General features: G+C 36.9%; 2 protein-coding genes across 2 annotated transcripts; one reads left to right on the top strand and one right to left on the bottom strand.

The window, feature by feature from the left end:
- Positions 1 to 890: 890 nt before the first annotated feature.
- Positions 891 to 7811, top strand: LOC114716354 (endonuclease III homolog 1, chloroplastic-like). Its single transcript, XM_028901337.1, has 9 exons — positions 891 to 936; positions 1134 to 1259; positions 1704 to 1822; positions 2217 to 2283; positions 3687 to 3778; positions 3946 to 4083; positions 4162 to 4266; positions 4986 to 5069; positions 7295 to 7811. The coding sequence occupies exons 1-9, from the start codon at positions 891 to 893 to the stop codon at positions 7436 to 7438; spliced, it is 921 nt and encodes a 306-aa protein (XP_028757170.1). The 3' UTR covers positions 7439 to 7811.
- Positions 7812 to 8573: 762 nt separating this feature from the next.
- Positions 8574 to 11612, bottom strand: LOC114716344 (protein farnesyltransferase/geranylgeranyltransferase type-1 subunit alpha-like). The gene is made up of 5 exons (XM_028901328.1): positions 11321 to 11612; positions 11124 to 11233; positions 9961 to 10081; positions 9679 to 9774; positions 8574 to 9236 (listed from the first exon to the last, which is right to left on the bottom strand). The coding sequence occupies exons 1-5, from the start codon at positions 11558 to 11560 to the stop codon at positions 8787 to 8789; spliced, it is 1017 nt and encodes a 338-aa protein (XP_028757161.1). The 5' UTR covers positions 11561 to 11612; the 3' UTR covers positions 8574 to 8786.
- Between the last annotated feature and the right edge of the window lie 1677 nt (positions 11613 to 13289).

Below are 13289 nucleotides of genomic sequence, written 5' to 3'. Positions count from 1 at the left end.
GATAAACAACTTGTTTGTAAAAACAATAAAATTTCACGTGAATTTTACAAAACATATACTGGGATTTACAACTTTTATAGTGAAAGTGACTATCTTCAATGGGTTTTATAAACCTGTTTTCACCGGAAAGGCAACTTTAAGCATAAATAAATCATTCAGTGAACGTGCATTGAATATGTCACAATAAACATTGAACTATTAAACTTTCATAATAACTACATGTATAGTGAAATTTACCATTCACGTAGTGGGATTTACCAAAAACCAGCAGGCATATGACAGCAGTTACGTTACGTAATTGCTTGCCATGTTTTCTGATTTCGTTTCATCTTTCCCACAGGTTCATCTTTCCCACAGCTTCACATTCTCTGAAATGGTTTTATGCGAGAACAGAGACAGAACCAAAATTTTTAGAGAAATGCTAGGCAATAACATTTTAGCTGTGGGAACCCATCGAAAATCAGCGTATTCCTCTCTTTCCTCTCTTCTTTCCCGATTTCATCAGCGTCTTCCTCCTCTCTCCTTCCCGTATTTCATCAGTGTCTTCCTCTCTCATTCCTCTCACTTTCAGACAGGGCATTTTGGTCTTTTGGCCAAAAATCTGAATTCCAATTGGCACCAGTCTCCTATATGTCATTTGCTATTCAGGTGCCTTATTTGTCTTTTGAAATTCGGTGGTATTTTATTGTCATTTTTCCAAATATCAACTAACGAATAATTTTTTCTAATAATCAAGGATGGAGTATTTTTGGGTAAATTTCATTCAAATACTAACGATATGACAAATTTATAAATTAAAGCTATAAAATTTTTAAAATGTCCTGTACGATGGAGGGATTATATTGAAATTAAATGAACCTGTGTGTTAGGCTTAAGACGCTTGGATTCCGATGCCCAAGCTACAGCTCCTGCCTGTTGGCGATTTCGCTCGGAGCTGTGCGTGATTCTTCACTTATTATGGACGAATCAAATTCATTACCATGTCTGCCTCTGCCAGATGCTTTTCCAAAGCGCTTCCTTCAAAAGCAATCATCCCATTCCCCCGCCGTCCCAAAGTATTCAAAATTCTTTACACGTTGCTTTTCACCTTGATTTTCAAAAGCTCACTCGTTTTCTCTCTTTTGCTTTTGAAGCTTCCGAGTCCTCGAAGGTGGTGGCTTCAGTGTCCGAAGTTCGTGTCTTTTCCAGGAGAAGAGAGAACCAAAAGGGCTGTGGAAGTTCAAGAAAAGGACCATGTGGCCATTACTCAGAACCAGGAAGTGAGTACTTATTACTTTTCGCCGCATAAACTAATTAATGCCTGTTTTCTATATGAACATTGCATTATTATTTCCACGTTAATGCGAGAATTTATGTATCAAATTACGGACCCTCAGCAGTCTCACTTCTGTGCTTTTGTCTCCATGTTCGCCTTAATTCTTTTAACTTTCATCTACCAAGACTAGTCTCTGATGGTGTAAATTGTAAACTTTTACCTGAGCAGGAGTTTGGTTTACTGAAATCGAAGAATTTGCATATAGAGGAGGAAAGGAACCTCCTAGTAAGATTGCTTCAAATTTCTCTGATGAATTAAAAAAAGGAACATATTTCTGATTTTCTGCAATTTTATCATATATTTATGGAATTGACAAAATTTTCCTTGCTGTTATGTTCTGGTGACCCTAGCTGAGAAAGTTTGAACTATGCATTAAAATATGATGCAGGTGGATCACCTACCAACTGGAAATTGGTGCTAGAAGGGATTCGCAAAATGAGATGTTCTGCAGATGCTCCAGTAGACACCATGGGATGTGAGAAAGCTGGCGAAACTCTTTCTCCTAAGGTCTAACTCTTTATCCTGCTTTTTATAAAATATGTGGGAAACAAGAAATAAAAACTCATCTTTTAGTTTTTGGCATTGGAACCTTCTCTCGAGAGTGATTGTCTGTATGTTCGTTGAATGAACAGATAGAAATGGTCACACTGACTTAGACTTTTATTGCTGTCATGTGTTATAGTCCTTGCTTACATTCTTCATACAGTAGGATTGTATGCATTGCTATTGAAGCTTCCTAGTTTCAGCTTTCACTTGTAATGGGCATTTCGTTTAGTAAATTTATCATTAGATGACATTCTTGATGAATGAATATTTCAATTATAGTAAAGTTCTGTATATTTTACAATTCATGATATGGACAGATTTATTCTTATCTAAATTTCTATATATGTACAATTAGGAGAGGAGATTTGCTGTCCTGGTATCTTCTCTTTTGTCAAGCCAAACCAAGGATCATGTTACTCATGGTAAGTACATCTCTTGTTGAAGTATATAGTCAAATATTTTGTTTGTCTATGTACTCTAACTTTTAGTAGTTGTATGTGTTGATGTATTCTAAGAGCCACTGGTGTCTTTCTGTTCATATAACCGAGATAGAACTGACATGTCTTGTTGAAAGTATAGGATTACTGGATTAGCTGCATCAGCATGTGATAGAAGAATTCTTAATTATCTGAATGGAGCAAAAATTTTGTCTGATATTAAAATTGCACGAAGAGAAACTGAATGACATTGATATCTATGTGAGATGAGCAGTTATGGAGACGTGTGCATGGTAAGGATATTAGATTGTGGCTAATCTGTGCTTGAAATGAGGGATTGTTTAGACCTTTTAAACTTGTATTCCACCTACTCACGCATGCTGAAGTATAAGATAAATATAGAAGTCTATTAGCAGATTAATACAAGGTGATGACAACAAGAAGAAGAAGCCTTGTCCAACTAGGTAAGATTGGCAATATGAATTGCACAGCACCATCTTTCAACAATCAAATTTTTGTATATATTGTCAAACAAAAGGTCCTGTTAAGTTTATTAAGTGTTCTTTTCATTTTTTATATTTACTTTTTCATAGCACTTCAAATTATCTAATCTGCCTTTCTCACCGTTACCCTAACAACCTTATTTGTACATAGCCAAACCACTTTAAATGATTTTCTATCATTTTCTTTTTAACAGATGCCATGTCAACTCTTCCTTATATATGTCATTGCGAATCTTATCTTCTTCTTCTTCTTTTTTTTTTGCATGACTATATGTTCATCTCGACATATCCATCTCTGCTATTTAATTTTATGCTTTTGTTGTTTCTTTCAAATCCAACATTCACTATCATACAACTTGCTAGTCTTATACTAGTACTATGAAATTTTTCTTTAAGCTTATTAGGTACTTTCTGATTACAAATAGCTCATGTAGCCCTGCTCCATTTGAACCACTTAGCTTGTATTTTATGGGTAACATCCCTATTGATTTCACAGTCATTTTGTATAATTGATCCCAAATATATGAACTTTGTCACTTATGGTATGATATGAATATTTGATCTCCCATCTTAGCCTCCAAATCACTTCTAATTTACCTCTTATTGCCAGAAAGGAAAATTGAATGATGAGGGGAGGAAGTGTAATAAAAATATGATAGTTACCATATTTCATGTTTTAGCTGACTGATCTTTAAAGATAAATGTGTTGACTGGTAATTGCTAGTGGAACCATATTTGCTCTACACTTGTACTTTTGGCCTTCCAAGTTTTGTTTTCTGTCTGTCTTCATGTATGTGATTAATACTTGGTTTGATTCAAAAGTATGCCACCTTTCAACTTGCTTGTGAAACACTTCTAGTTACATGTATGTTTTTTCAAGAGCAGGAGCAATACAACGTCTTCTTCAAAATGGTTTGCTTTCGGCTGATGGGCTCAATCAAGCTGATGAAGAAACCATTAGAAAGCTCATTTACCCAGTATGTTCTTTGGTTGTTTTTTTAAAAGACATTGCTGCAAAGCTTTGAGTATTCCATAATTATGATGTTCTGATGAGGGCTTCTTCTGTTGTTATTGCCTATTTTGCACTGCATCTATTAATCTTGTGCTTTTTTTTTTGGGGGGGGTGTTTAACCTTTTTATTCAGGTTGGATTCTATACAAGAAAAACCACTAACTTGAAAAAAATTGCAAATATTTGTCTCACAAAGTATGATGGGGACATACCTAGCTCAATTGAAGAACTGCTCTCACTTCCTGGCATAGGTCCTAAGATGGCTCATTTGGTATGGCTTATTACTTTTCGTTTTTGAGCAGCATTTTGCCTTGACTTTTTGAAGTTCATTGTATGATTGGCACTACAGGTTATGAATGTTGGGTGGAACGATGTTCAAGGGATATGTGTAGACACTCATGTCCACCGCATTTGCAATCGACTTGGATGGGCTTCAAGATCAGGCACAAAACAGGTTCATTCAAATTTGGTGGAATTGCTTTTGTGGTACCAATCAACTTTTTCCAATTTACGGGCTCTGGGGAATTAACATATGTTGTTTGAGTTATGGGCAAAAAAATATGGCGTTTGAGCTAATTCCAAATAATAAGTTTTCTGTATTATCTGGTATGATCACTTTATTCATGTCGTCTCCAACTTCTAGGTGATGCTGCTATTATGAGAGTTGTGTTTGTTGTTACAAGCTTTGAAGAAGAAACTGAAATAATTATCTGTGATTATCATAGATGCATATTCTGTGCAATCAATATATGTATTTAGAGCATGGAATGATTATTATTAAATCATATTACTCCTGTTGCTTTTTATGAGATAAAATCATATTACTCCTTTTGTTTGAGCTTATATCCTTAATTAATGTTCCTTACTCCATGTCCAATTTTCTATCCATGGGAAATACCGCTCATTTATTTAGTAGGTTGGACGAGTCTTTGAATTATTTTTAGGGGCATTATAGGGAAAAAAATATTAATTACTCCTAAGATTTTGTAAAATGTCTTATAAGTAGGAATTCAAGAATCTTCAAAATTTTGTCTTATTAAAAGAACTAAGGGAGTGCATCTAAATGATGTATCACTATGTCCGGACTTTGTTTGATATAAAAATCTGTGTTGGTCAGCATGAAGAGATTAACTCTTCATGTGGCTTGCTTTTACTAATCCACTTCTTTGCCAGAAAACGTTGACGCCTGAAGAAACAAGAGAGGCGCTGCAACGGTGGCTTCCTAAGGAAGAATGGGTCCCAATAAATCCACTTTTGGTATGCTCAGCTCATGCATTCTATTTTATCTTATTTTAGTTCCTTCAGCTACGAAGTGGGTGCAAGGCCTTAAGATTGGAAGTGGTAAAAGGGTGGGTTCAAGATTGAACCTAAGAATGTCAGATCTCTCACGCGCTTGTTTCTAGCTGTGGTGCCATTTGCGCCAAAGCTTTTTGGATTAGTTCATGCCTTTATAATGACACATGCTTCTTAGCAAATAAAATAAAATTTTCATAATTTGCGATGACAATCTTGCTGAGTGCATAAGCTCCTCATGCCAAGTGATATTCATATGTAATCAGAGATGGGATTTATTTTGGTCATGAATATTGAAATCACGATAATCAATATCAAGCAATTCATGAATCAAATGACATCATCGTATGCTTTTTTTTTTTGGGTGAAGTATCGTACGCTGTTTGTGTGTGCAAATCATAGCAAGAATCAACGAAGTCTGTGATTCTGCAGCAGGTCGCATTGTCAGGTTCATTATGGCCCATGCCACCAAGCTGCTAAACTAGGCTGAATCTGTTTTCTGGAAAAAGAAAACGAATGTTGAACCTGCTGGATGGCGTGATTGACCATCTATGTTAGTATTATAGTACATAAAGAAGATTTGCGTGTTAAAATAATTTCAGTCTCCCACTCTCCTCCCAACGTAAGAACTGCTGTGCTGCTTCCCTTTGTATCATACGAACTTCCATAGCAAGCAAACCTGCTAATGCCTTCTTCTCAAGTTTCAAGCTCCATTCCAGTCTTTATCTCTCAACCTTCACCATATTGAGTTTAACTTTGGAGTGTTTTTAATCATTATCACTTGCCATGCGTCCTAAATTGAAAGTCAAAGAGTATTGGTTTGGAAATTGCTTGCAATATAAGACATGTAGGTTCCTTTTATTTTAATGCTCATTAGGGAGATGAGCGCCACATTCTGATTGGCAAAAATATGTTGATTGTCCAACTAATGTTTGCTTGAGCTATAATCCATGATGCTCCTCTTATTTCCAGAGTTCAGCCTTCCTCTTTTATTATTTTGTAAAGGTGGTTCCCTCCTAAAGTCCAGCAATCTCTCCCTCCCCCCCTCCTTCCCCTCCCCCCTCCTACTAATTCAGCTAGCGATTTCAACTTCTAAAGCACACTGTTTCACCTTCTGTCATTGCTGGCCTTGCTGGAATTTTGGAGGACAGGGTTGCCGGGAAACACTCATCTCTAGCAACCACTTTTAAAGTTGACAGCTTCTGGAGATTGTTGTAAACCTGTGGGCGTTTCTTTTTCCCTTTCTTTTCGTGCGGTATTTCAGCATTTTCTGGAGAAACCAAATAAAACATGCTAGTCAAGCAAACATGAGTTGGTTAGCTATGTTGGAGTCCAACAAAGTCGACGTGTATACACAAAGCAATCAAAACAACTACATCAAAAACTGAACCTGGTTCTACCCATTTTTTTCATTTGTGCTGTTTTTAAAGGATATCAGTGGCAGTGCCTAGAGGGGAAGAAGCTGCTTGTGGTAGGACATGCTAATTGGGAAAGGTGCTTTGAAAAACTCTCACTAGCCTTTACTGGAGTTCTCTTCAATTGTTTAGAATAATCTCCACACTCTTAGTTGCTTCTTTTCTCTTGGAAACACTCAATCCTTCTGAATTTAGAAGTTTGCTCATTCTATTCATTTGATCAGCACCCAACTCTGCTAACAGAGCGTCACGAGAGAGATGATTCGCAGAAAGAGTAGAGAGAGAAGATGAGAGAAGGTGCTTTGCGCAAGAGAGAGAGCGATTTGGAGGGAAATTATAACCTCATCAGGCAAAACAATGCAGTTTTGCCTGATGATCATGAGGCGCACATCTTAACGACCACTAAGATCGAAGGGGCTATATATAGTGTATAATACGTTTCAAGGTATTTTAACTTCACTGATGAATCTTATGATTCGATTGGAATTTTTAGTGGTGATTTGACAAATTAATTGAAATCATGAGCAACAAAGTAATAGGAGGTTCACCAAACATTAGATTTGTGGCCAAGGGACACTGCCTCGTGTCTGCAGCCAGCGGATCGCATGTGTCTTCCTAGGAGTTTGTGAACTTATATGGTTTTGTTGGTTGTCTTCTGTTATTGCTGCTTTATTTAAATCTTTCTTGGCATCTTATAGAATTATCAATCATACAATATCATATAATGTGCATATTCATCATATACTAATGCTCTTTTTGCTTGGACATCATCAGGTAGGATTTGGACAGACGATTTGTACACCTCGCCGACCTCGCTGTGGGGAATGTAGTGTAAGTGACTTGTGCCCGTCAGCGTTCAAGGAAACCTCAACCCCTCTTTCCAAGTCCAAAAACTTGGGACTGAACAAGAAGCTTTAAGTTTGAAATGAATCATTCTCATTAAATTAAATATAAATATTAATACTTAGTGGGTGGCTGTGATAGATGGATCCTTATACGGAATCGCACCTGGATACTGATTTTGTTGACTTCACTGGCTACCAAAAGGAACCAGTGGTAACCCCCCGCGGGACTATAAAATGATTTTCTCTTGGGGAGGGGGAATATATTATAGATGAAAATGAGTGGTGATGTCATATTTTCCACCAACAGTTTTATAACAAAATATAAGTTCCAGCCTAACAGAAAGCATATTTGCTGGGCAAAATTTTACTGCTTGATAGCCCTAGGGGTTTTGCGGTTGAAAAGCTTGGGTGGAGGAAATCAAAAGGCTCTAATGGCTCAGTATCATTAGTTACACACTTAGCCATGCGTCTGGATTTTTGAGCTCTTAGTTTTTGTTGGGTATGCAGTCATAAACAGAACCAATGTACATCATCAACATCAAAAGGCTACGTGGCTTTTGGTTGATTTGGAAGAAGTCGCACTAAAAGGACAGCATGGGCAATATTACGATCAACATGAGGATTCCTAATTGCTCGATTTCAAGACTTATCTGGATATTATGTAGTAATTAGAGATAGAAATAAAATATTAGGGAAATGGAAGAATGAACAGAAATAACAAAACAGTAACAATATATATTTTGGGTATTTTTGCTAAGGTTAGAGGGAGTGAGATCATTTTTTACTCCCTTTGGTACTTATTACGAGGGATTTTTCAAAAGTTTTTTGGGTCTATAAAAATAAAATGAGACGTGATGCAATATTTTTGATGGTTGGGCATTTTTATTCCTGATCTTATTAAGGAGTCCTATTGGAAATTGGGGGATGAACCATTTAGGAGCAAAATTGTAATCTTAGTGTTTTTTTTTTTTGGACAAATTTACGAATGTAAACTATTATTAAAAAATGGGTAAAAATATTAAAACCAATGGACACTAGAGTAGCATGCAACACAGAAGACAAGTGCTGAACGCTTGCCCCTTCCTCCTTTCCTTCTCTTTCTATTTTTGAATGACTGAATCGCCATTCACATGATGCATCTATGGTCACTGTAACAATGAAATCATTAACATTATCGAGCAATCTTTTTTTAATGGCATGGAACGTCGGAGGGAAGGAAGTGGAGAAGTCATCTTGATAACTCATTATACATGTTCCACAACTATACAATAATCGTTCACTCAGAAAAATCATCTTCAATCAAGGTATTCGGTTTAATGAAAGGGGCTGTGTACCCAACATCGCATACTATGACCATATATATCAGATCATATTTTCAACGTAGATGAAATACAAACTATGGATCACATTGGCTTATCACCTCATTTTTTTGATGCCGAGTTAGTTGCATGAGGAAGCATGCATTTACGCCAATTCCAATAGTTGGCTCTAAGCGGATCAACCCGTTCCAGGATTGAACAAACAGTTCTTGCTAGATCTGTATCGTGTTTATCTAAATCCGAAGTCTTTAAAGCATCCACAGCATCCCCAAAGTCTTGGTTAGCTTGCAGACCATGGCAGAGAAGATCCAAAAGGGTGCTCAGAGCAAACACATAGTTTCTCTTTGACCTCAAAATCTTCAAGCAAACTACAGAAACTTGGGGGTCATTCACCCATAACGTGGCTTCACCTCTGTAAAGTCCCCGAAGATATCTCCACGAGCTTTCATTCTCCGGGTGAGCCAAAATGGCTTCAACAGTGTAATGCACTTCAGATTCTCTCATAGCTTCCAGTCCCCCTAACACGGGTGATCTTGTTATGACAAAATATCTCTGTCATAAAGATTGAATGTTAACTTTCAGAATTTTCACGGAGTGGAAAGAAAATTGAAGAAAACGATATATGGAAAATGTATAATTTAATTTCGTCACTAAAATTTTAAGAACTTATAACCTAATCCACAGGGTTTACAGGTTATTTTAGTTGCTACCGTTAAAATTCTGTCCATATTTTGTCAATATTATCAATTCCAATACCCAACAAAATTAAGACACCGAACTGCAAATCAATTAAGTTATCATTACCTTCATGCCTGCCTAAAAGAGAACATTGACCTGTGGTGGCCAATTGAGGGAACTTAGAGAATAATAGGAGACAGTTCATTTTCAATTGCAAACTGTAGCATTCAGGAAAGTAGGACAAAACACGCCTGAAGATCTGTCTTTTTCATATTGTGACAAGATCAAACAGAACATGCATCAAAAGGTCACATACCTGATTCCAAGCAGAATTGTTAAAGATGTCTTCTTCAAGAAGCTCGCTACAATAGTTAAGCTCATATTCCCACCCTCCCAGTGCCTGAAGAACCCACTGCCTCAAGGAAAAGAGGGGCAGACAAGAAAAAAGAAGAACCAAAATTTAAGGTTTCAACATCTAAAACGTGTTCAAACTACAAAAAAATATTTTTCGATCAGTAAAAACAGAACACATTCATGCACACACGTTGTTTATGGCATATTCAGATTTGTCAAGCCTGATGGGAAAAGCAAGCATTACCTGACGATGGGACCATGCATGGTAATGTTTAGCATCAATAGACAATATCTTCTTCGTGAACTCAAGTTCTGTGTTTGCAGATTCAGGTCCTAACTTTTCAGCAACCCATCGTCTATGATGCCTACAAACATCTTTCATCAAGATCCAAGCAATGATGGGAGATTGTGCATGTGAAAAAAGTTAAGGATTTTCGATGCACCATGCAATTCAAGTAAGAAATAACTTACATATAAACTATAGAATAGTACAATGTACAGAACACTCAATCACTCAATTACAGAATGTTCTGCTACACATTAAAAGCCATTTCAGTGTAAAAAAAGCATTTGCCTTAACCATAAAGGAGGTAACACAGAAGGCAGGTGATGTCACTAGCCAGCAGGCAGTATCTGTAGATAAATTGAACAGCACCCAACAAAATCTCATTGTGGTTTTATTACTAAAGCTCACTTCAGAAGTACCATAAGAAATTTATCATGATAATTTGGGTGGTAATGGATCCACAACTCAATATAACCACAGTTATGTAGTTTCATATTGAATGAGTATATTTCACTTCCCCAGGCGAAATCAATTACGAGACCACGCACATTTCGCATTTCTGAGGATTAAGAAGAGTGTCATTGTTTTAAGCTTTTAGCAACATCAATATCGTGCAGGAGGGGCTTTTCTAACAGATATTTTCTTTCTACAATACATCAATATTGAAATAAATTCCTAAATGCTCAAGGCTTCTCAGGCACACATTTGACACTTGAAAGTATTGAAAAACAAAAACCATAATTGAGGACTTCAGCCATCTTAAGCACATTTTCTTCATATTAGAGAACGCATCTTCGAAAATACATATTTTGGAGAGCAGAGACTATGACTAGTTTAGTAGAAAGCCCGGCTAAGTACGATAAAGTGATGCATAAACAAGCCATCCAAGTTTACTTTTTAAATTTTGAAATGAAAGAGAGATGAACAAACAGGGCCATTTAGGTTGTTCAACATGATGACAACACTATCTAATGCAATTGGGAGTGACAGAAAACAAGATGGGTTCCTATCGTGGTAGATACACAATTTAATCAATTCGATCCATCTATTATTTATGAACAGGGATAAACAGATTTGTTTTATGGGGTTGGGGGAGGACATCAATGATTTTTCTAACTCACCATATCTGATAATTTTTGGAATTGCCCTCGGATATACGTTCCAAAAAGCCTAATTCACTATGAAGGTCACTGCTCAGTGATTCAAGTAACATACGCCGAAAATGCCACACCTAAAGATTCGAAAGAAGTTATTCGTTGGGTGTAAACTCAATAGACCTGGTTGTAAACAAGCTGAGTCATGCAGACATAATACATACAGTGTAATTGCCAGGATTGAACTCAATGGCCTCAGCGGTCAGGCCAAGGGCCCGAGGGGAGCGCTCGTCGGCGAGGTAGACGGCTCGGAAGTAGTCCATGACTTCTGTAAACTCTTGCGTGTAGGCAATTGGCACCACGGGATTTGGGCCATCATCTTGCGGAACTGGAGTAACATCAGACCACTCCGGCCTCTGACTCAGCCGTACACGGTGCTGCTCTTCGTCGGAGTCGGACCCCATATCTCCGGGATTCTCCAACTCCACTAACACTGGTCAAATCAGATCCCGCACTAATTGCAGGCTAGGACGCCGCCTGAAAGAGGCTTCTCGTTATTGTGTGATCCTACTTGGACTCTGGGTAGGATCCAGTTCACTTGGGGGTAGCAGGTGATAAAACTATGAAATGAGGCTTATTCGGCCCAAGGTTTTTGGACAGAATGTGGGCCCAACTCTAATTAATGCTCTACAAAAACTAACGCTCTATTGTCACCAAACAAAAAAATGATATGGGTTTTCGGCCGAAGAAGATATGGATTTACCTTTTTGTTTCTTTTTGCCGACTATTACGTGCGTACGGATTATTATACCATGCACATTAGAGAATGTTAATTTTTTAAAATAATTAATTTAACTAATTTTTTAAATATTTATAAATCAATTATTCGGTTCTTATATTTAAAATCAAAGCAAGTATTAATTACTCCTCCGATCCTAACTATAAGACCCAATTGACTTATTTGAGGAAATTAAGGAAGTAAGTTAAGTTGGTTATTTATAATAAATAAGTGTTGTCATTCCTAAAATATCCTTGCTAATTAAGTATATTGGCTAAAACTATCATTATTAGAAGGATTATCTTGGAAAAAAATGCATAAATATAAGAGACAAAATGGATTGGGTCTTATAATTAGGACCAAATAAAAAGTCAAATTGGATCTTATAATAAGGACCGGAGGAGTAGTTCTAATTCTAATAGAGAAACGTTGGCCAAAAAAAAATTCTAATAGAGAAACATCATTGACGAGGAATTCATTTTGAAATATTTCATATCGTGATTTAAAACCAAAATATTTTGGCGAGGCTCTCAAATTCTGGGCTCAGCTGAAAAGACGACGTCCGTTCTCTCATGGCCGCGATGAACAGGAAATGAAAACATCCGAGGAAGCCATCATAAGCCACCAACTCGCACTAGTACCCGGAGCGTTAATAACTTTTAATGAACCTATTGATACCTGGCTCTGAGAAGATGGATTAGGCATACTATTGACACACGCACAGAGTATGTCCAGAACCTTGACAGAGTGATGCTGCGGGGGAAAGCCAACCAGATATGGCAAAATTATTAAAAAAAAAAAAAAAAACAAACGAACAAACAGAACTTAACGTGGAAAAAGGCTGAAGTCAAACATGAGCAGCCACACATAAAGAGATGGTTTTATATGTATTCGTCTTATTAATTAAATAAATTGACTTTTTATCCCAAAAAAAAAAAGCATTATTGATCGTTTATGGCCGGTGGCACTGGTCTGTATAGTTTGGTTTGTCCGATATTAGAAAGAAAGACGCAACGCGAGGCAAGCTTGGGTATGGACGCTCAATCAAATAGAGTAGGAGACATATATTTCATCCACAGTTTTCATTCCCAGATATTTGTTTTGTCTCCATCCACCTTTTTTGTGTCCCGCACGTTCTGGTTTAAAAGCTTCAGATGGTTCCATGTACTGTTCTGCGTGAAAATTAATTTATTATACAAAATAATTAGGTACTATGGTTTTATATTGTAATCTTTTTAATAGTTTATTTTAATGTCCACAAAAAAAAAAACTGAGACCCAAGTTTTTGTGAATTATTTGCAAATTAGAGTTCATGTGAATACAAAGAATATCTTCAAAAAGAGTTACCTCACAATATTTCAGGATCAGACAGCTACATAAGAAAAATAGGAAGCGGCGTTTAATTTGTTGCCGGA

The sequence above is a fragment of the Neltuma alba genome, unplaced genomic scaffold (assembly GCF_004799145.2).
Source record: "Neltuma alba isolate B1F8T4 unplaced genomic scaffold, ASM479914v2 tig00011651_pilon, whole genome shotgun sequence".
NCBI classification, from domain to species: Eukaryota; Viridiplantae; Streptophyta; class Magnoliopsida; order Fabales; family Fabaceae; genus Neltuma; species Neltuma alba.
Note: the sequence above shows the minus strand (reverse complement) of the source record. Positions and strands in the feature narration are given on the sequence as shown.

What these genes read in the sequence shown, in the direction of transcription:
- LOC114716354 (XM_028901337.1), top strand. Translation starts at nt 891, where the DNA reads ATGCCCAAGCTACAGCTCCTGCCTGTTGGCGATTTCGCTCGGAGCT. An exon ending in GCGAAACTCTTTCTCCTAAG is followed by an intron (nt 1,823 to 2,216) that starts GTCTAACTCTTT and finishes ATGTACAATTAG; the next exon opens with GAGAGGAGATTTGCTGTCCT. An exon ending in CAAGGATCATGTTACTCATG is followed by an intron (nt 2,284 to 3,686) that starts GTAAGTACATCT and finishes TTTCAAGAGCAG; the next exon opens with GAGCAATACAACGTCTTCTT.
- LOC114716344 (XM_028901328.1), bottom strand. Translation starts at nt 11,560, where the DNA reads ATGGGGTCCGACTCCGACGAAGAGCAGCACCGTGTACGGCTGAGTCAG. An exon ending in TCAATCCTGGCAATTACACT is followed by an intron (nt 11,234 to 11,320) that starts GTATGTATTATG and finishes TCGAATCTTTAG; the next exon opens with GTGTGGCATTTTCGGCGTAT. An exon ending in TCCAAAAATTATCAGATATG is followed by an intron (nt 10,082 to 11,123) that starts GTGAGTTAGAAA and finishes AGATGTTTGTAG; the next exon opens with GCATCATAGACGATGGGTTG.